Source organism: Rhipicephalus microplus, chromosome X (genome assembly GCF_043290135.1).
Source record: "Rhipicephalus microplus isolate Deutch F79 chromosome X, USDA_Rmic, whole genome shotgun sequence".
Classification (NCBI taxonomy): domain Eukaryota; kingdom Metazoa; phylum Arthropoda; class Arachnida; order Ixodida; family Ixodidae; genus Rhipicephalus; species Rhipicephalus microplus.
The window spans coordinates 186305294-186325481 of record NC_134710.1 but is presented as its reverse complement, the minus strand read 5'-3'; the positions used below and the strand labels follow the sequence as shown (position 1 = coordinate 186325481).

General features: G+C 43.9%; 1 protein-coding gene across 6 annotated transcripts in view; it reads left to right on the top strand.

Annotated features, from left to right (window-relative positions):
* The window catches only part of LOC119177290 (inactive peptidyl-prolyl cis-trans isomerase FKBP6), an 83209-nt gene extending 63671 nt beyond the window's left edge, over positions 1-19538 (top strand). For 4 of the 6 annotated variants that reach the window (XM_037428744.2, XM_075878352.1, XM_075878350.1 and 1 more), the window contains 2 exons: positions 2282-2712; positions 19111-19538. In XM_037428744.2, the coding sequence (XP_037284641.1) occupies positions 2282-2712; positions 19111-19378 (699 nt within the window). In that variant the 3' untranslated portion in view covers positions 19379-19538. Of the gene's footprint in view, positions 1-2281; positions 2713-11766; positions 11884-19110 lie in introns of those variants that run through there. The other 2 variants (XM_075878351.1, XM_075878353.1) reach the window with 2 other exon arrangements.
* The last annotated feature ends 650 nt before the right edge of the window (positions 19539-20188 follow it).

Genomic DNA, 20188 nt, shown 5'->3' with positions numbered 1-20188 from the left:
CACCGTGATGAGGTGGTTTTTTTGTGTGTTATTATTGTTGTTATTGACTGACTTGTATTGAACACATCTGCTGTTGTGCTAAAATAAATATAGATTACAGTAGTGACATAGGCAGAGTTATGAGCCTAACACTGTCCTCCAATTTTCAGATGTACTGGTAGATATAGGATGTATGTTCTGTCGGAACCTTATGGCGAATGCCATTGGGAAACCAGGAGTACTCAAAAGCCCGCTGAAAGTGCTCTCGTCAGAGCCAGGATGTTTGCGATCGAACAGGACTAAGAACACTGTTAAGGGCCAACCGCATGCGCGCGATTTTCTAGCGACAGTGACAAGCGGCGGTGATGAGCAACAAGGTTTGCTGTTGAGGAAGCTCATTTATAGTCATCGTGCTATACTGGAAAACTAAAAAAGATCGCTTGTCATCTGAAAGCCAGCGTGACAATTTCCGGCAACATGGCTGCACCCCTGGTCCTCGATTTGGTTGCAATTTGCTCCCGATGCTTGTTATGCACAAGCGATTCAAAGAATGCAAGGTATCGACCACCTTTCTTTTATTCGCATCTCGTGGAGAGAGTGGGACAGCGGTCAGATTTTATTGTGAATCTTGTTCTCGAAGGTTTGTTTCGATGTTTCGATGGTAGCCTGTCACAATTATGGCTGCTTGCTGCAATCTCAGATCATCATGCGAAGTCCATCGTAGTCGTTGTAGCATACGTTTCTAGGCACCTTGTCGCAGGTAAACAAACCACAGAGTGCGAAAAAATAAGGTCGTTAAACGCTTTTGTTGCATCTTCATGTCACATAAGAGTAATAAATTTGGCATGTTGTCATCAACCTACTTTTAAACTTCTTTTAGCAATTTATGGGTATGCCCATGATAGTTTTCAATCTAATCACAATGACCCTTTGTTACCGACATGTGGTTGCAGCCGTCGTGACGGCACAAGTTTGTCGCTGCCGCTCATCGCTTGCGTGCATGTGGTTGCGCGCATGTGGTTGGGCTTGCGTGCATGCGGTTGCGCTTTTATGCGGTGGTAGAACGGGAGCGCTTTTGCAGTGCCGAGAGCAGCCAAGAGCAGCTTGTAGTGCTTTTGCCTAAAAATGGAGTAGGCACAGTTGATGAGAGTCATGTGACCTTTAACGTCAGTCGCCAAATTATTCTTCAGCTGCAAGTGCACTGGCAATGGTAGCAACCATATGTAGTTTGACGCCGCTGTTGTTGGCTGTATTGGCTCCATTTGTACGGGTGGCAAAGATGTCTGCTGAATGCTTCATTGCACCAACATACTATGTATTTGTGAATTAGGTTAACGATGAACATGTGACTGATAGATTTCAAGCATATTTCACTGCTGCCTCAAAGAGAATGCTGGGGCTCGGAACGTTTAGATCACAAGGTCTCCCCACTCAATGGAATTCGCCGTGTGTTTTTTTAGACAATACAGATTTTTTAAATAAAAATTTTACGACAGTCATGCTCTTGTCATTTTGGCACACATACTTGATGTGGAGGCAGAAATACTGTTCTGTAGCTAAAATGGCGATGCCATTAACAAAAAAAATGTAAATAAATGTTTTAATTATGTATCTAATTGCAGTTGCTTGTGTTAGAAAGATGTAGTGCATGGTAATTTATGGCATACCAAGTTTTTAGAAGTCACAAATGTTGAAATATTCATGATCGAATTTCGAGGGTGAAATTGAAACTGATCTCCCAGTGAGTTAAAGCACGACTGTTCTGTAACGTCAGACCCGAACTAACAGGGACATCAAAGTGATGAAATTTGAATCAAGGTGTGGCATCCATGGTGGCGGGCTGTGAGCAAGTCCCACAAAAAATTAATTTGCTCAGATCCAGTTACTATATTCGTTTATTTTTATATTGTCAAGCATTTGTTAGTGTTGAGGGTTGTTCAATTTCGCTGTACACTATATGTTTGTATTGCTCTTTTTAGATGGAGAACTTGAACATTCTTACAAATTTTCTCAGATTCTGACATCAGTATTCAGCCAAAAGGAATTTATAAAGTTAGGAAAATGAAACTTTAATTTTTAAGTGTGTCGAGTATTCATATTATCAGACTGGAAGTACTCACACTTCGAACAAAAGCCAGTTAGTGTAACTTTTTTTACAGATATGAAGAACAGGCACACCTACGTTTTCTTAATGAAGCTTATATTTATTATTTTGTAACCATGGCACAGGAAATGTATGCATTTTATTTTTTGTGTGCTTGTTGATGGTTTCATTCGTATCATATACCTCTTCTTGTTTCAGAAATGTGTTGCCAAAAGGCAAACTGGCAACACCTTCTATGAACAGGGTGAATACGCCCATGCTATCAGGAGCTACACGTCTGCCATAAAAGCCTTGGAAGAAGCACGAACAAGCAATGAGAATGAAGACAAAGAACGTGCTGAAGTGCTGCTCATGCTTTACAACAACATTTCGCTGTGTTTCATCAAGACGGGCAAAGCAGAGTCAGCTATTAGATATGGAAAGCTAGCACTGCAGAGCCATCCTGATGATGCTCGTGCTCTTTATCGAGTGGGCGTAGGACTCAAGATGATGGGAAAATTCGATGGTGCAGCTAATTACCTGCGAAAGGCCCTGAAAAAGCAACCAAACTCTACTCATGCTGCTGAACAATTGCGGAGCATAGACTGTATGAAACGGAAGCTGTTCGCCGAAGAGAGTGCCATGTGCAGGTAACTCACCACCATTTTACAAGCAGTGAAAGCTGTCTTGTGTATTTCTCTTTTTTTCTTTGCGGTCTTTTAAGCAAGCACAGATCCTTTCTTGGCACTGTGTGGACATTTGTAGGCATAAATAATCAAAATTTCATGTGTACATCTTGATATTTATTTGGCCGATAATGCAGGTTTAAATATGTGTGAAGCTCTTTAGAAATTATGTTTTGAAGTGTTGTGTATTGAAACCAAGATCTGATCAGGCATACACTAATAAGCGACTCCAAATTGAATTTTACCTCACGAAATTCTTAAAGGGGCCCTGAAAGAAATTCAGAAAGCCTTAATAATTTCTGAGACGAGGCTGCCACGATTGTTTGAGCCAAATTTTGTACTGCATACAGCTGAAAACTTTTTCGATACCAGCCCTAAATAACTTGCTCTCTTCTTCGCAATTTTGTTGTCAGCTTTGTAAGAAATTGTAGCAAGTAGGACAAACAAGTATTGGCTGAGTTCTTGATTGCAAGAATGCTTTCAGTCATAGTATTATTACTAGTAGTTGGCTAACTAAATTGAATATACATGCCTTTAATGCCAAAAAGGAACAAACGATATTTTACTTCTTCTGGTGGCATCTGGCATACAAGTGTGCTCTTTGAAGCGCCTGTGGCAGCCGCTTGTCTTGCACAGAGACTGCTCAGTAGCATTCAGGGAACTTGATCCATGTGCTGGTGTAGCTCACCTGCTACTGTTTCAGCGTTGACCATTCTAGATTTTTTTCACTGTAGCTGGCAGCCACTTCTCTCTTTCTTCGATGGTGCGAGCCTAAACAGGAGTACCAAAGCCCAGATTGCATTCTTGTTCAGTCTGCGAACAAATGTGAAAAGTGAGAGGCAGTGAGGGCCATGTGTCTAGCCGAGAATGGATCTGATATCCCAACAATTGTTGAAATAGTGACCTTCCATCACCTAGATGTGTTCTCCAATAGCTAAAGAGCAGTTTGGCTATTTGCTTGAAAAGGTCACTTGCCCTAACTTTCTTCAGGCTTTCCCTCAGTGTCTTCGCACCGCATTAAGTTCATTTGATTCCGGGTAATAGCATATTCTACTAAGATACCTACTTGATGTTATTTCCTGCTAGAAACCTGGTAAAGGTTTCTGATGTGAACTGAGTACTGTTGTCTGCCATAGTCTTTGATATGCTCAGCCTAATGAAGATTTCTTGTAACTATGAAACAGTTGATTGTGCTGCAGCACGTTGTACTTAAATCACTTGGATTAGTTCTGAATGTGGATATTATGCCACTAAGACTATTTTGTTTTCGGTGGACCCCTATAATCCAAATGCACATGTGGCCGATTCTGGGCATTAGAAGCCAGCTTACTGGGATTTTCGCCGGTGCATTGCTCTTGATTTCATGCCTATAAGGCAATTTCTATTCATTTGTTCAATAGCCTCGGCAATGCTAGGCCACCACACAATGGTATTGGCCAATGCCATCATTGCAGGCGTTCCCTGGTGCATCTCATGCAGGAGTTGGAGCATGTCGTCATGAGCAGCTTTGGGAACCACGACTTTAAGGCTCTCACCCCATTAAGGGAGGCCTTTGTGAACTTTTAGTTCAGTCTGTTTAGCTATGTATAGTTGCAATCACTGGTCAGGTTTTTTGCTCTCCTTTGGCCACCCAATTATCGGTGGCCAAAGGAGAGCAAGGAACCTGACCAGCGATTGAATTAACGAGAGTAGATATTGCAGGACCCACGTTCATGTAAAACTATGGTGGCGCTAAGAAAGTGTATATCATGCTTTTTTTTTCTTGTGCACTTGTGAGAGCCATTCATATAGAGCATGTACTAGATCCTACCGCAAGTCGTTTTCCTTATGGCATTTAAATGGTTTCGCGCTAGACAAAACACACCGTGAAATGTCTGTTTTGACAATGCCAAACCTTTTAAGAAGACTGCAAAAGAATTATATTGTATACACTGTAGTATACACGTATCCCAAGGGAGTACGGCCGCTAGCGTGGGTCTAGTCTTAATGAGCTGCAGGGCACGCGTTAATCGTCACCCGGGCGAGAACACGGTACTGCTCAAGGTTGCAACGCTTTATTGCCTGCGGCAACACCAAAATGCAGTACAGAGCGTGTTGCAAAGGCGCAGCGGGGAAAGCAAATGGGCTTATCCACACCACGGGTGAGAAGCTAGCGCGAATCTTGGTAACGGTGCACCAACACTGCCTTGAAGCACTGTTTGGTGAGCATGCATAATGATGAGATGGTTTACCAGTTCGATAGTAGCAACGGTCTGTTCTTGTCGCACATGAGATGAGCTACCTCAAGGCATGTAATCTGAGAGTAAGCCTGTCGTCTATGCATGTGTTTTCTTGTTCCAAAGAAAAATTTTTTACCGTTCCTGTCAGCTTGGTAGTGCATTATTGCCTTGTAGTGTAAAGCTTTAGCTCTGGCTGTGTGGAAAAGTGTCAAGCTGAATTGTGAGGTCGTCACATAGCAACTGCTCGATTATTTGTTGGCGTGGAGCTTAAAGTCTCCAAAGGAAGTGCGACTTGAAATCGCTGGTCCTTGGGCTGTATCTCCTCGTTGAATGGCCGGGCTGTTTCTTTCTCGCAGTTGTTGATAAGCAGATCACTGATACCAATGCGCTTGAGATGCGAGAATTGTTGCAGAAAGAGGGACATGTATGTGTTGACACAGCTCGTGTGAAGTACTTAGATTTGTGAAACAGCATCTGAGAAATTTCTTCTTCGCATGGTCTCAAACTTTGAAATTTAAAACGTCCATCCCAGCTTGGTGTTTATCACAGCTAGGCTTAGATTCTGCTGATGCAGGTGAACTTGGTTGAGCATAAATTTACACATCTGGTCCGATCTTACAAACAGACTTATGCCAGCTGCTGCTTTCAATCCAGGAAATTGCTGTCATATCAGCAATAAACTTCTCATATAACAGCTTCTGCACAAACTGGTTTGGGTCAGAAGTTCAAACAGCTGCTCAAAGTTCAAACAGTGTGCAATGTTGGTAGGCTGAATTCTTTAGAGATGGTGAGTTTCACGGTGTGAGAACATAGGAAAAAATTGAGACAGAGTAGAAAGGAGTGCTGGTCTCATGCTTTGAAAGGAGCCATCATTAACCCAGACCAACTAGCCAAAGCTTCTACACTCTTAGAGATATCTTCTTTAATAAATGTCCGTTGACTTCCATTGTCAAAGACACCTCTAATAAAGCCAGACTCGCATTTGTTTAGCAACCACGCTCAGAATGTTTGTAGCAGAACCACATTCTCAAATTTTGCGATCACGACTCATTCGTTTTCACGTGTAAGCTAAGGGCCCTCACTTTATTTGAGCACTGCTTCTGAGCATATCAGGGTTGCAAACTATGGCTATGTGCTTCCTGTTACACTGGCATTCTTAGCAATGGCATTCTTTAGAGTGATGTCCTTAGCTCGTGCACATGAAAGGTCTGCCGGCCTTGGCTCGGTGACTTTTTATTACAGCGAAATCTGTTATGAGATCACTTTTCAGCTCATGCGCAGTTGTTCTCCGCCATCGCCGCCGGTGTCCGTAACCACATCACGCAAAATTAAAAAAAAAAAAAACCTTGCACCAATGACACAGTGGGGCTTGAACACAGGACCGCTGCGTGCCAGCCCAATATTCTACCACTGAGTTACGTTGGTGCTTATAACTTGTCAAACTTGCCTTAGGCAGGCATGACCTAGCGCCAATGGCACAGTGGGGCTCGAACCAGGGTCCGCTGGGTGCCAGTCCAATATTCTACTTCTGAGCTACACCAGTGTTTGTGACTCATTGTCAAACTTGTGTTAGGCAGGCTTGATGTCGGGAAAGCAATCGCGTTAGTATGTGTTATAAAACGTTTTACAACAGTGAAAGAACAACCAGTTGACGCACAATGCGAATAGCGTAACTAGTGGGCCGTCAAATGCTCCAAACTATCACAAAAAGCTTGTTCTTGTTCCCCTATTAACTGTGGTGCATACCCACTTCAGCCATAATTCCTCATCTTCGTCAGCCACTGCATGGACAATTGGCACAAAATTCTTTGCAAATGTTTAGCGGATACCACGCTTCTCAGAAGAATGACGAAAAATAGCATAGCGAATGCTAGTCTACTATCCAAAACTTTATTATTAATGCCCTAGTGGGTACCAAGTAAGTGTGCTTGCAGTAGTTACTCAATGAGTGTTTTGAAAAGGCTCTAAAAGGCCGCTGTTCTAGCTTTCGCTATAACTGTGCTGCGCCTACCGCGCAGGCCTGGCATTTTTTGTGTATGCTAATGTTGAAAGAGCATGACCCCGTAGTGAGGGCTCAAGAGGGGGTGGGGGGAGGAACGCTTTTTTGGTTTTGGGCGTGGTTGCTCAGAGCAGAAGTTGTAGGTGAAGCGTTGTGAAACACCCTTTGTTGATCGTCTCCGAACCACCACCATAGATGTCTGCAAAGGCACTTTTCTCCCAGCCCTCTACCACCATGTCGACGTAACCCAGTAGCTTTTGCAGTTTCGCCTCTGATGTAAGCGCTTCGACGTTCGTCCTCCGGCTTTGTTGCTTGAAGTATTCCATCAAGACATCACCTGGGGTCACTTTTTTCAGGACCTCTATGAGCATGGAGGCATAGGAGAGCTTTGGGCATTCGAGTGCCTTGAGTCCTCTGATGTTGATGTGGACGGTGTCCAATAGGTTGCACAACAAGGCCACATCAGTGGAAGACTTTACTGGCTTAAGCGTTCCCAGGTTCGCCTAGTATTGCTGTTCGATGATTTTCTTGTTTTCACATCGATTTTTTAAAAGGGTGATGGCGTCTGCATATCACCCCTTTGTCGCTTGAATGCCGTTGATGGCCTTTACAGCCTGTCCAGTCATAAGGTTCTTCAAATAGTGCAATCGTTTTATGTTTGTCAGAATTGGACAGTGCACTTAAACATGCCCCAGAAAGGCCGCCACTGCATTGGGCTTCCATTGAATTGAAGCATCTCAAGTTTAGGAAGGCAAGAGCTGGTGACCCCGTGTCTCATCAAATCTCCAAGAGCACAACTTCCTGCTGTAGTGGTGCCTTTGTTCTCGACATCATTAGTGGCAGCACAGACAGCGATCCATGACGCTGACGCCTTGAGTTTCTTCATGTGGTGACAGAGCAACAACGGCATAGCAGCACCAGCAAAGCCTTCATATTCTGCAATCTTCTGCGACTTGATCATCTGTGAGGTGTCCTTCAAGCTCTACATCATGAGCCCGCAGGCTGTCATTTGATGCCCTTAGCCTGTCGTGCACTGCACGAAGATTCGATATGGAGACCCTGTTTGGTTCGGTTAGTTGTATTGCCTTGTTTTGTAGTGACAAGTGCAGAACTCGCTGAGTAGTTTGCTTGCCTTTGATGCGCTCCATCTTCGTTGCAGGCAAAGTTCTTTCGTCGGGTCGCTTGGGTCGCAGAGTCCCAGGTTTCGGCACCATAAAAGTTTGGAAGAAAAGTGCCTTCGCCGCTAGAGGGGAACAGAACAGAGGGTTTAATGGCGCAAACATATGAACAACACCTATATGTAAGGCAAATGTTCTTTTTGTGCACACCATGCGCGAGTTCTCTCTCTCGTACCCATACTTCATTGTGTTGTTTCTTCAATTCACATCCTGCACAGTGTTAGGGCGTCTGTATTCATATTGTCCAAGTCAAGTTTGAACTCTTTGTTCTGGCACGCTCCCAATAGAAAGGACCAATGCTGTAGCCATGCAGCCATGATGAGTGGGGGAGTGATCTTTGCGAAATAGGCCCACCAGTGGCTTGTGGTATGTGTTCAAGGTGAAGATTCTTGCCAGAAAGCACTCCTGAAACTTTGAAACCTCTAAAACTAGGGCCAGCACTAGTTGTGACTAATTCCTTTCTGCTTTTGTAAGTCTTCGAGACCAAAAGCCTATTCGCAACTCCATAAAACTCCATATGCTGACAACGCTGGTTGAAAAAACAAAGATTGCTATGCTTAACAGGGTCAATACGGCATTTTCGCTTGGCGCTGTGCTGATGTTTCTTGATTGTGGTGCGGATCGCGTTGCTTTGTAGAAGGCGAAAGAGTGCTGGCTTTCAACCACCTCATTCTCATCAGCATAAAGGATTTCACTGGTGAAACAGCAGAAATAGTTGCACTGTGTGTGCAGACGTCGAGCTTCTACGGCGGACCGCATCAGATTTACTTTAAGTTGAAAAACTTCTCTAGTGAGCTTGAGGTTGAAGTGTGCAACTGCTAATGTGTAGCGGGGCATTCCGAAAGGTGCAAGAACTTGTGCGCTGTGTTGCTGCATTGCTACAGGTAAAGCATTCTCAGCTGCAACTCGTGTTGACGATTGCATGTATCCAATTGAGTTCAATTTTCTCGTCAAAAGCTGAATACGCTGCCGTTCTTATGATTACAGAATGGAGCTATGATCGGGCAAGCATATCTTGAGATAAGGCAAACAGTAGTTGCACTTATAATAGGAGTGCTCCTTTCTTTTCGTTTGCCAATTAGTGTTATTAGGTTTCTAATAAATGAGGCCGTGTGCTTCTGAACCCTCGCTTTTTCGTGTTGGTAGTATTTGATATTCGAAGCAGATAGATACAGTAGGCCCCCTTTAAAGGCCAACTCCGGCAATTTTTCTAGGTCGATAGGTCTGAATTAAATTCACTGGGTACATTAATTTGCACGTTTGCATTATTCATGCCATATGCAAGCTTGAGAGTTTTTCTAATTTGTTTCAGATGAATTTTATACCTTGCCTCCAAACGCTCACCTTGCTTGCCAGAATTGATGGCAATATTGTGCATGTGATGTTGAGTTTTGCATGGTGGAAGTGACGGATCTGATGTGCCACGGCTGAGTTTGTATGTCTGTTATAGACCAAAGCGTGCCTATCTCGCACCCAGGCGCATTGTATACTCTTGCTCCCAGAGACGCCATAATTTGTTTTGTACTGCCAAGGCGCGCCTCGCTAGCATGGCATGCAGTGGCTTTGAGAGTTTAAAAAGCGAAAAAGCCTGTTCACGCTGCGCCCGCTTGTAAAATGTCATCTGGGTACCACTGCGCTGTTATCTGATATGACAACAACCAGCGCAAGAAGAAGAGATTGCTTAGCACTGCCTGTAAAGTTCACAGTGCATTGCAGGAACTGTGCCGGTGCGTTGTTTTGTGATGGCAGATTTCCGTCCATAACTAAAAACGCTGAGCTCCGCCGTCTTAGGATATAATCATAACTGGCAGGAAAAACTACGAGCCCAGTAGAGTGTACAGGTAAGTATACTTATTGGGTTTATTCTAGCGCGACTCCAGCTGTTTCACTTTACAGCAGCGATTTGCGTGCAGTATGCCTGTAGTACGCGGCACAAAACTATTGCCGTACTCTTTCACAGGCCGCATGTTAATAATAGGATATACATATTACGACTCACGCGTGGATGCACGCACTGCGCATGTTTAGTACAACTGTAATGGCCTACTATCGCAATGCAAGGAGACGTGAACGGCGCGAAAATCATTTTGACTCGTTCGCACTGCGACATGCCTTAACTGTCACTAGGCGAATCTACATGTGCTTTCGGCCGGCGTCACCGTTGCATTTTAATATCTTTTCTGGCTGGCACTTTTGCACCGCATGTGTGTTTCGAGTGCCCGGCAAGACAAGCAATTCATACACATGCGGTGCATAAGCGTAAGTTGGAGCCAGATTCTAGCGCTACGCTCACGTCAACTTACTGCACAAATTCTGCCTTGTCACAGCCAAGGCACGCCGTAGTTAAAGCTTTCCGCTGTTAACGTTTCTTTCAGTTGGATAATACGTAGTTGATGAAGTTGCTTCTGCAGTCTGCAATGCACGTGCTGCAGACATTTCAGACTGTCTAGGAAGGTCTCCTCGACGTTTCACACGAAATCAGCATAAAATTCCAGCAAAAGAACAGGGCGAAACATGCTTACAGCCGGACTCGGGTTGTGAAGTTTCGCATTTAATTTGCAGAGCGTCTGCTTGCATGGCAGTGCATGGGTGTTGCTTTGCCACAGATGGCACCACGTGCCTTTCAATATGGCAGCAAGCACAGAGCTCGCTGTATTCTGGTGTATTTATTGATTGTGCAGGTTTGGCTAGCGCTTTCTTAGTTGAGCGCGCGATTTCCTTTTCCGTGTTGGTGGGCGTGCGATAGGTGACAAGTGGTGTTGCACTCTGAGCCGTACACGATTCGCCATATATTCACCATAACAGTGTAAGCGTTTTAGTCTATCGCGGCGGACGGCGTGGGCAGGTAGTGCCATCAGGCGGGCATTATCCGCAATCAGGCAGGTTCGGGCAAATGATTACGTCACACGTAGAAGCGCACTTGGTCGGGTTTCAGTTCCGGTATTACGGTTTTTCGGTAATTAAAAATTATTTTCGAACTTGAGCATTTCAGCTATCAGACGGGTGACAAAAGTGTCTCAGTAACATATAAGCACCATTATTCTGACATGGTAAAAAAATCGCCGAAGTTAGCCTTTACGACGAACTTGAAGGGACCGCTATAATTTGTTTGTCTTATCAGGAGTTCGTCCTATCAGAAGTGCCATCAAAAACCAAATGTCAACATCAAGTATACCCAAATAGGTTGATAGAAAACACTAAATGAAGTATGCTTACAATTGAGTGGAAAGAAACAAGAAAAAGCATTTATTTGACTCGGCTCGATAAAAACTGTGCTTTCAAGTAGAGTATTGGACTAATCTAACGAGTATTTGATTTTGCGAGTTCATAATAAATATGCTCATTAATAAATTGCTATCACATTTTAGCAATAAAACTATAGTGCGACATATTTTGATGATTAGAAAAGGGTAAAAAGGGGGATACAAGCACAATTTTCCTTCAAGGAATAGAAATTTTATTCTTCTAGTCATCCACTTTCCGAGAGGCTGTTTTAGTCGCTTTGCTATCACTGTTGGATATGCCTCTATTGCATATCACTACCTTGACAAAGCCTATATATGCCAAAGTGCTTATGAAAATCTGCAAGCTTTTCTTTGAGGTTTGGATCTTTTATTTTCAGCCCGTGGTAACAATACCTGAAAAACATGCAGCTGAAGATCTCCGTTTACACTACTCACGATCGCAAGCTTCCGGCACACAATAAAGAGGACGTAGTTATATTTAGTGTGCAAAATAACCTTCCCTTGTTGTGCACTTTGATAATGAAAATGGCGAATCACAATTCGCTGCATTTCACTGAGAACAGATACAAGGCGTACAGGCCTTATGCAAACAAGAAAACGCAAACTGGCCACAACATGTGCTCAGGCGCCATTGTGTGACGGCGATGACAATGCATTTGACTCCTCTGGTGGGAGTGCAAGTGCTGCATATGAGGCTTCAGTTTCATGTAATTATAATGGACAGACCATCTTTTTTCTGTTTTCACTTTCATTTAGCTTTTTTTTTCGCCTTTTTCCTTTGCATTTTCCCCTCTAGCCAAGCTCTTGTGTTTTTCTGTTCTCCAATGTACTCCTGTTGGGGAATTGGAGAGCACAAGGAGAATCCAAAAGGACGAATGCTTTTTGTTGTTTTCTTTGCTGATAAAGCTGGTCCTTTCTCCACCTACCTGCTAGGGGTGAGGGAGATACCAGCTCTATGCACTGATCTTTCTTTTCCACTTACCTCGCTTTCTGCCTTCACGTTGCAGTTTGCTTTTGATTTGGTTTGAGTCTTTGTGCCAGGGTGTCCCTTTTTTTTTTCATTTTGCTTTTTGTTCACCTGAATGCCCCTATTAAGGGTATAATGTTTGTTGCGCAGAATCCCCGTCATTGTTGGTCACTGCGAGGGTTTTTCTTAACGGAATAGGCCTATTAGTGGTTCGTCTTAAGCAGATTTTTTTACATTTAGTTTATGTGAAACCAAACACTCCTGTGTTCGTCTTAAGCAATAGTTTGTTTTAACAGAATTCGTCTTAGTGCGAGTTTACTGCATATGCGTGTGCACATGCGCACACACACACATTAGAGTTGTAACCTTTTCTCAAACAAAAAAACTGGCCCTTCGGCAAGGGGAGGGGGGGCATGAGGAGGAGCTACCAGAAGAATAAATGTCAGGTCTTTGTCATGCAGTGCCATTTAATGTGACATTGCTTTCCTTGAGTCAAATAAACCTGATGTACAAACAAGAACAGCACACAAAGCCAACCTACTATGGTCCATTTGCTGGCATAAAAACTATAAAAATACCCGTGATCAGAATGATGCTTCGTTTACTGCTCTGAAAAAAAAAAAAAAAAAAAAAACGGCCAATGACGGTAGATGCAGACCAGCAACTGGCCTGCAGTCTGAAAAAAAAATATCAGCCAAGCCAGTTTAAAGCCGAACAGGTGGCAACCTTTGTGTGTGTGTGTGTGTGTGTGTGTGTGTGTGTGTGTGTGTGTGTGTGTGTGTGTGTGTGTGTGTGTGTGTGTGTCGGTGCGTGTCGGTGCGTGTCCATTAGGTATGCACTAACTTAAGTATGGAGTGGTTGAACCCCACCTTGTCCCCCGAAAAATGTCAGCCGTACGACCCTGGTGAAAGCAATAATAAATTTAAGGAACTCATAACTAGTTGAAGTAAAAAAATATTTTAGTTACCTATGTTAAGTTTCTAGAAAAAAAACTATCGTCTATTCAGGGGAATGGTGATAACTGCATCACTTTGAAACAAGCCTGTTTCAACATGAGTTACATTGCACTGTGTCGAAAATGAACCAAGCGATGCACCCGCAAGTCGAACGCTTCAAAAGGTGGAACATACGCCTCTTGCAGTTCCTTATAAATTTCTTATGTGCTGACAAACCTAAACTCTCAGGGCGCTATGTTTAATGAGAACACAGCACCATCTGTAGACACCGCAAAGCAAATGCAGGCATAAACATCGTACATTTGTCGATAATAAATATATTTTATTTTAGGTTTCACTACTATAGTTTCACACTGAAGAAAGGTATGTCAGTGACAGGGGCATCGCGCGAAATTTTTTTTGGTTAGGTATTCCTATTTTTTATGTATATTTGTACAAATGTACACACATCTAAAACCAAAAACTTTAGGAGGGTAGGATGACAGAAGCTTAATTTGAGAATGGGTAGGACTACTATGACTTGACAAAAGACAAGCATACGCGAAAAATACACTGAAACAAATAAGGCAGCAAATTTTCTAAAGCGCTTGCTTGTATAATGAAAATATATACTCCCCTTTTTCAGAAGCCCAAATATTGACAAGAATGTACACATGCAAAATAATTGGTGGACACACCAAGGAGAATGAAGTCATCACGAGCGAAGTTATTACAACAAATCACCACAGTGTCCCTCCCCTTCTTTCCATTGCGTTAGTTTCTTATCTAAGCCGTTCTCTGTCACGCGTCGTCTGCATTCTTTGGAAAGTGATAGAACAATACGATGTCACCTTGCAGCACACAGCAATGCTCTTTGGACATCGCTTTCTTCTTTTTCAGGCTTGGGCGCACGCCATGGCCAAAATAATAGAACTATGCGGCCGCTTCTCAACGCGCTCATCGTGGTAACATATCTCTTTTCAAGGTTGACCCTGCTAGTGCCGTTTCCAGGTGCGGCCGCTATGTGGCGAGTGCTCAGTTAGAATCGTGAACAGGCTTGTCAACCTGGCCAATGTTGTGGGACTGCACAGCTCCAATTTCGGTCAGTCAGCAAGACCAGCTTGCTCGATGTTGGCAGTAGACGTCCCAGGACACTTGTGGGAATCGAGGTTAGCCCACCCCCTCATTCTGCGTTCTAATGTCCTGACATGACTTTCCCCTCCTCCGTGGTCTGTCGTGCTGGGAGAGCGGGGAGTGACGTTTAACCCCTCTCACCCGGTAGCGGATGTTGACTGTGGTCCCATGCGCGGAGTCTCTCAGGACGTTTCACACGTGCACGTCGGGAGTGACAGAGAACCTCTCCTTGACGACATGGATTAAGCACGTATATTTTTCCCGTCAATTGACCCTCTTTGTTTGGGGCTCATTCGTACTTTGCCAAGGACGCCTTGCGCCCGTGAACGCTTACCTTTTGTCGCACCTCCTTTGTACCCTAGGCCAAAGAGCGGTGCGGTGTCCCAGTGCGTGGCCAGGCTATTGCGCCGTTGCTCAGTGCCAATTTCTGCTGTAGTTACTTTCATGCAGCCCAACATTCAGTAGCTATGTTTCCCTTTTTCGTACATTTTGAACACTTGGCATGCTTAAAAGCACAAATCACACCAGTGTATTTATGGCTCTCACGCTGGGGATAGTCTTTCGATAATGCACTAACTTGACTGTAGTTTGTTCCTGCCTGTTGCTGCTGTCTATTTCGGCTAGTATGGGAAGCTCTACCTCTTCCTTCGATCCCATCTTTTTCATAAGCAAAACGACCTGTCCTGAAACGTCTGGTGTCAGCATAATGTTTTCTACATCGTGCAACATCAACTTCGTGTGTGAAAGTAGGGCCTTCTATATGTCATTACTGCAAATACCGCACACTATCCTTGCGAAGCAGGCTTTTCAGCGTGGCTCCGAAATTGCATTCATCTGCCACGTGTCAGAGCTCCACAATAAACTGCTCAGCTGATTCTTCTTCCCTTTTAATACTTGTGTAAAGAATTTGAAGCTTGTAGCGATCTCATTTCACTCGGGCACATAAAATTCAAGAACTGCAATTGCTTCCTTGTAGGTCAGGTCACTCACTTTTTGTGAAGCACAATGGCTACTCAGTTCATAGATAGGCTTTAAAGGTCAACTCCGGTGATTTTTCAAGGTCAGTGGAACTCAGTGAAATTTGCTGCGTACGTTCCTTTGTACATTACCGACATTTATGCCAACTTAACAGGCTTGAGAGATGCTTTGACTATTTGCAAAGGAATTTTAAAGATTGCCTCGAATTGGCTCAACTGGCTTGCCATATTTATTGGCAACACTGGCTCTGTGTCACGTTTGGCATGTCAACATGACACAGTCGGTGGCTTCGCTAACTTTGGCCACTGCAGCGTTTACTGTGCTAGCCACAAGGCGATGGCAGCGGTGTTCTTCCTTCCTTCGTGGTGTTTGATTTTCTGTTGCCTGTGGATGAGTGTGCAAGAGGTGGTAGTTGGTGTTGCATTGTGGGCTGCACAAACCACTCACACAAGATGCAGAGTGTCTATCATCACAGCTTTCCATGTGACAGTGCCCTCTGCGAGAAGTGTGGATTAGTGCGATCAGGCGGGACAGCTGGTTACCGAGCAAAATGGCACGCGTGTGTTCCGATCATTTCTCGCCGGAGTCCTATCAGGACAACATTTAGCCAGCATTTGGCCGGCGCCTGTGTGTCTATTCATTCGTGAATGTGTCTGTCTGTTTGTCCATCTATCTAGTGAAGACTAAATACCGCCCTGTCAAACCTTTTCATCATATATTCATCATATACAAGTACCGCCATCCAGCGTACATTCGAAGGACTAAAAGAGAGGTGGCTACCTACTACTACTACTACTACTACTACTACTACTACTACTACTACTACTACTACTACTACTACTACATACAATGCGGACGCACGACCCACTGTGTAGGGAGCATCACCCCTAAAACGACGAGGTAACAGCATCATTTGCGTCGGAGTCGCCACTGTGGGATAGCTATGAAACACTGTCAGTCTCAGACATGTTAGTTGACGTTCGGCGTGTTCACCTTCGCTCCAAGCTAAACCCCGAGCGTCTGCTCGACCTGGCATGCACAGTTTTCATACACCGCACCGGCAGGACCAGTATGCCTTGTACGACATCCGGTTCTAGGTTCCTGCAAAACGTTACATCATACGTAGACTGTGCGCTCAGTTGGGTTTCGATATTGTGCATTTTTGCTTATTAAAAATTATTTTCAAATTCGCTCAGCATTTCAGGTATTGGGCACATGACGAGAGTGTGTCAGGAACACAGAACCACTATTACTCTGACACGGTAAAAAAAAAATAAATCACCAGAGTGGCCTTTAAAGGGACACTAAAGCCAAATATTAAGTCGATGTCATTGTTGAAATGGTGGTTCAGAAACCTCGTAGTCTTATTTTCGTGCCAAGGAAGGGCCTATTTTAAAATAAAATCGCGTTTTACAGCGCCGCATCGAGTTAGCGCACTTCAAGTTACCCGTCTCAATGAGCGGACCGACCGAACTGTCTCGCGTCACTGTTGCCGTGCACATGGTTGCCCGGCTTTACTGCGCTAGTAGCAGCAGACTGAAAGCAGCAAGAGCCACAGCAGCAAAACGGCCATTGATCAATTTCCCGCCATTGGCTTCGAGATTGCAGACACTTTTGTTTCCACTGTGCCCCGCTAAATGGCACCACCTGTCCCGTGTAATCACGTGAAAATTGAATTTTTGAACTACTCGCACCAATCTGCATAGCAACATCGGGCGTTTTTTTTTTTCTTGAATCAAATAGAAACGAACAAGCAGCATTTTATTGCGTCTCTTGATGCACGGAAGGTTTTTATTTAGTGCAGTTAGATCGATTACTAGTGATTAATTGTTGGTGGTTCGTCTGATGTCATCGGGATCGTTTTGAAAATGTCCTGCTGAGGCGCTTGTGTTCTTGTGCATTCACCTTAATTTCTCGGTAAGTAGGGCACTGTTGTTGATAATATTGTCGTTTTAGTTGTTGTCATACATTGAACTTTCACTCTGACGTAAATTGTTATTTGACTTTAGTGTTCCTTTAAGCCCAATGCTGAAGTGATGAGTACTCTCTTAGTCTTTTCAACTATGTCGTTACCCTCAAATTACGGCTGCACTCGGCATGTAGTACAATGACCACCTGTCTTTCGCATCCGCAAACTAGTGAACTTGATAGGCCATGTTGGAATTTGTGATGCAGGTTTACGAATGAGTAAATTGTTGCTCGGAGAGAAAGCCTCGGAGCTAAGAATTGACGAAGCTGTTTAAAGTAAGAAAAGAAAAGTAGGAACTTTAAGCATAATTAAGAGAAAAAAAAGAGATGAAGTTACAATGTACAGGCACCGAGTCTAAACTGACAAACTAAAACATGTCCTTTAAGTTGTCCAGCTATAATGTTTATGAAAATCAACAGTCACCGGTGGCGTTGATGGTGGCGGTGGCTTGGTGGGTAGAGGTGGCGGATGCTGGCGATGTCTCAGCAGCTGGAGTCACGCGCTGACCAGCACGGCGATGTTGGCAGAAGACGAGGTAGCCCTTGCCTTAGCAAGAACTGCGGCTGCTTACCGATGCTGGCTCGTTTGGAGGAGTTGATTACCACCCGTAAGGTTCCGCCCTCCGCGGGTAGTTCGGGACCCGAGTCAAAGCCCGGACACCTGGGACGTGACCTTGAACAGTCACGGCCGGAACGGACACCTGAGACGTGACCTTGAACAGTTATGGCTGGAACTCGGGAAGGCCGCGTACCTACCAGTACACCATGGGCAGCTGGAGCGTCCTGGCCTTGCCTGACTTCACGTTTTCGGGTCCGGAACCCGACACCGCAGTCGCGCGACACCCAGGATCTTCACTCCAGCCAGCTCGATCTTGTTCTCTTGCTTGCTTGCTTTTCTCAAGGTGTTCGTTGGTTGCTTGTCGCCACTGCTATAACTGTAACTTTATTGCTACACCTACGGCCAGGCGTGTAATAATGCTCACACAGGAACAGGAACACTATGCATGGTTTATTCTGTGGCAGTCTATATAATGCTGTTAGCAAAAAGTGTTTGGCCATGATGACACTATCGCGACATCTCAGTAAATGTAGGTTTCATTCTTAGTTCTCACTTTGCAGCACAAGGCCAGACTGGTGCTGTGAGTGTGTGTGTGTGTATGCATACGAGCTCTTTTGTACACATAGCAAAGAATACACACTGGGTCAACAGCATTGTGTAGATTCCACAGCTGCCAAGGGGTCCTATTGTATTTTGTATTAAGTCATCTATACTGCAAAACAACATTCATACAGTTTAAAAAAAGAACATATTATTGTATACGAAGTGCTGTATCTGTGTATTAAAACACAGACCAGAACAACTCTGTCTTCAAGCACTGAAAAATTCGGACACTCATATCACAGTAAGCAAGGACTGTAATAAACGAGTCTTTTAAGTAGTTATACTGCTTTTTGCCTTTTATGGAGTAAAAGAAAATCTATGTTGCAAATCACTTCTAAAACAGGATGATTGTTGTGGACCAGCTGGGCTTGTCTAGTATTTACCAGTATTCGGCAAATTTTTTTGTTGTTCCTTTTTCTATAATTAACACAGGGAGAATTGGAACTAACTTGAGAATTGACTTATCAGATGAATTGCTGTGTAAGCTGCATGCATTTGAATGTGTAAGACATCATGTGTATTCTCAAACTGCTTTTGGTAGCCATTTTTACGTGTTTTATTTTTCTCTGTTTATCAGGAGAATGTTTAACACTGGGAAAAGCAGCATTGCAGAAGAGGAGGCAAAGCGTATTGTCTCTATGGAGCAGTTTGGTGTGACCCCACAAATGAAAAACAGCATTCGTCAGCGCCTGGAAGAGTTCAAGCAATCAGCATCTAGCACTCCTATAACCTTCACAACTGGATTCAGCCATACTCATTTTCAATATATTCGCTCTGTTTCGACAAGGTTGGGGCTAAAATGTGCGGACTTGCCAGGGGAAGGTGTAAAAGTGTTCATTGAATAAGTTCCACGTTCTGTTCATTCATTATGGTTTTGTTGCAAGTTCGCACATTTCTTCTCTTTATTGTCTCTCAAGAAATCTGGCTTTATTTAATTGGTGTTCTATGAACACAGATGTTTTGTAGAGAGACGAATAAAGGTCTTTCAGTCATTTGTACTTATCACTTGCTGTTGTCTGTGTCTATGCTCTAATAATTATATAGGTCAATTCATCATCATCAGCCTGACTATGCCCACTGCAGGGTAAAAGCCTCTCCCATGATCCGCCCATCAACCCGGTCTTGTGCTTTCTGCTGCCATGTTACCCCTGCAAACTTTTCAATCCCATCAGCCCTCCTAACTTTCTGTCTCCCCTTTATGTGTTTTCCTTCTCAGGGAATCCAGTCGGTTACCCTTAATGGCCAGCGGTTATCCTGCCTACGTGCTATGTGCCTGGCTCATGTCCATTTCTTTTTGTTTTCAACTATGATATCCTTAACCCCGGTTTGTTCCCTGACCCACTCTTCTCTCTTCTTGTCTCTTTAGGTTACCCTATGATTTTCTTTTCCAGCACTCACTGCGTCGTCCTCAATTTAAGCTGAACCCTTTTTGTAAGCCTTCAGGTTTCTGCTCCGTAGGTAAGTACAGGCAAGATGCAGCTGGTATATACGTTCCTCTTGACTGTTAGTGGCAAATTACCATTCATGATCTGAGAGAAGACTTGCCGAATGTGATCCACCCCATCCTTATTCTTCTAGTTAATTCACTCTCATGGTTCGGCTCCATGGTTACTACCTACCCTAAATAGACATGTGTATTCCTTTATAACTTCAAG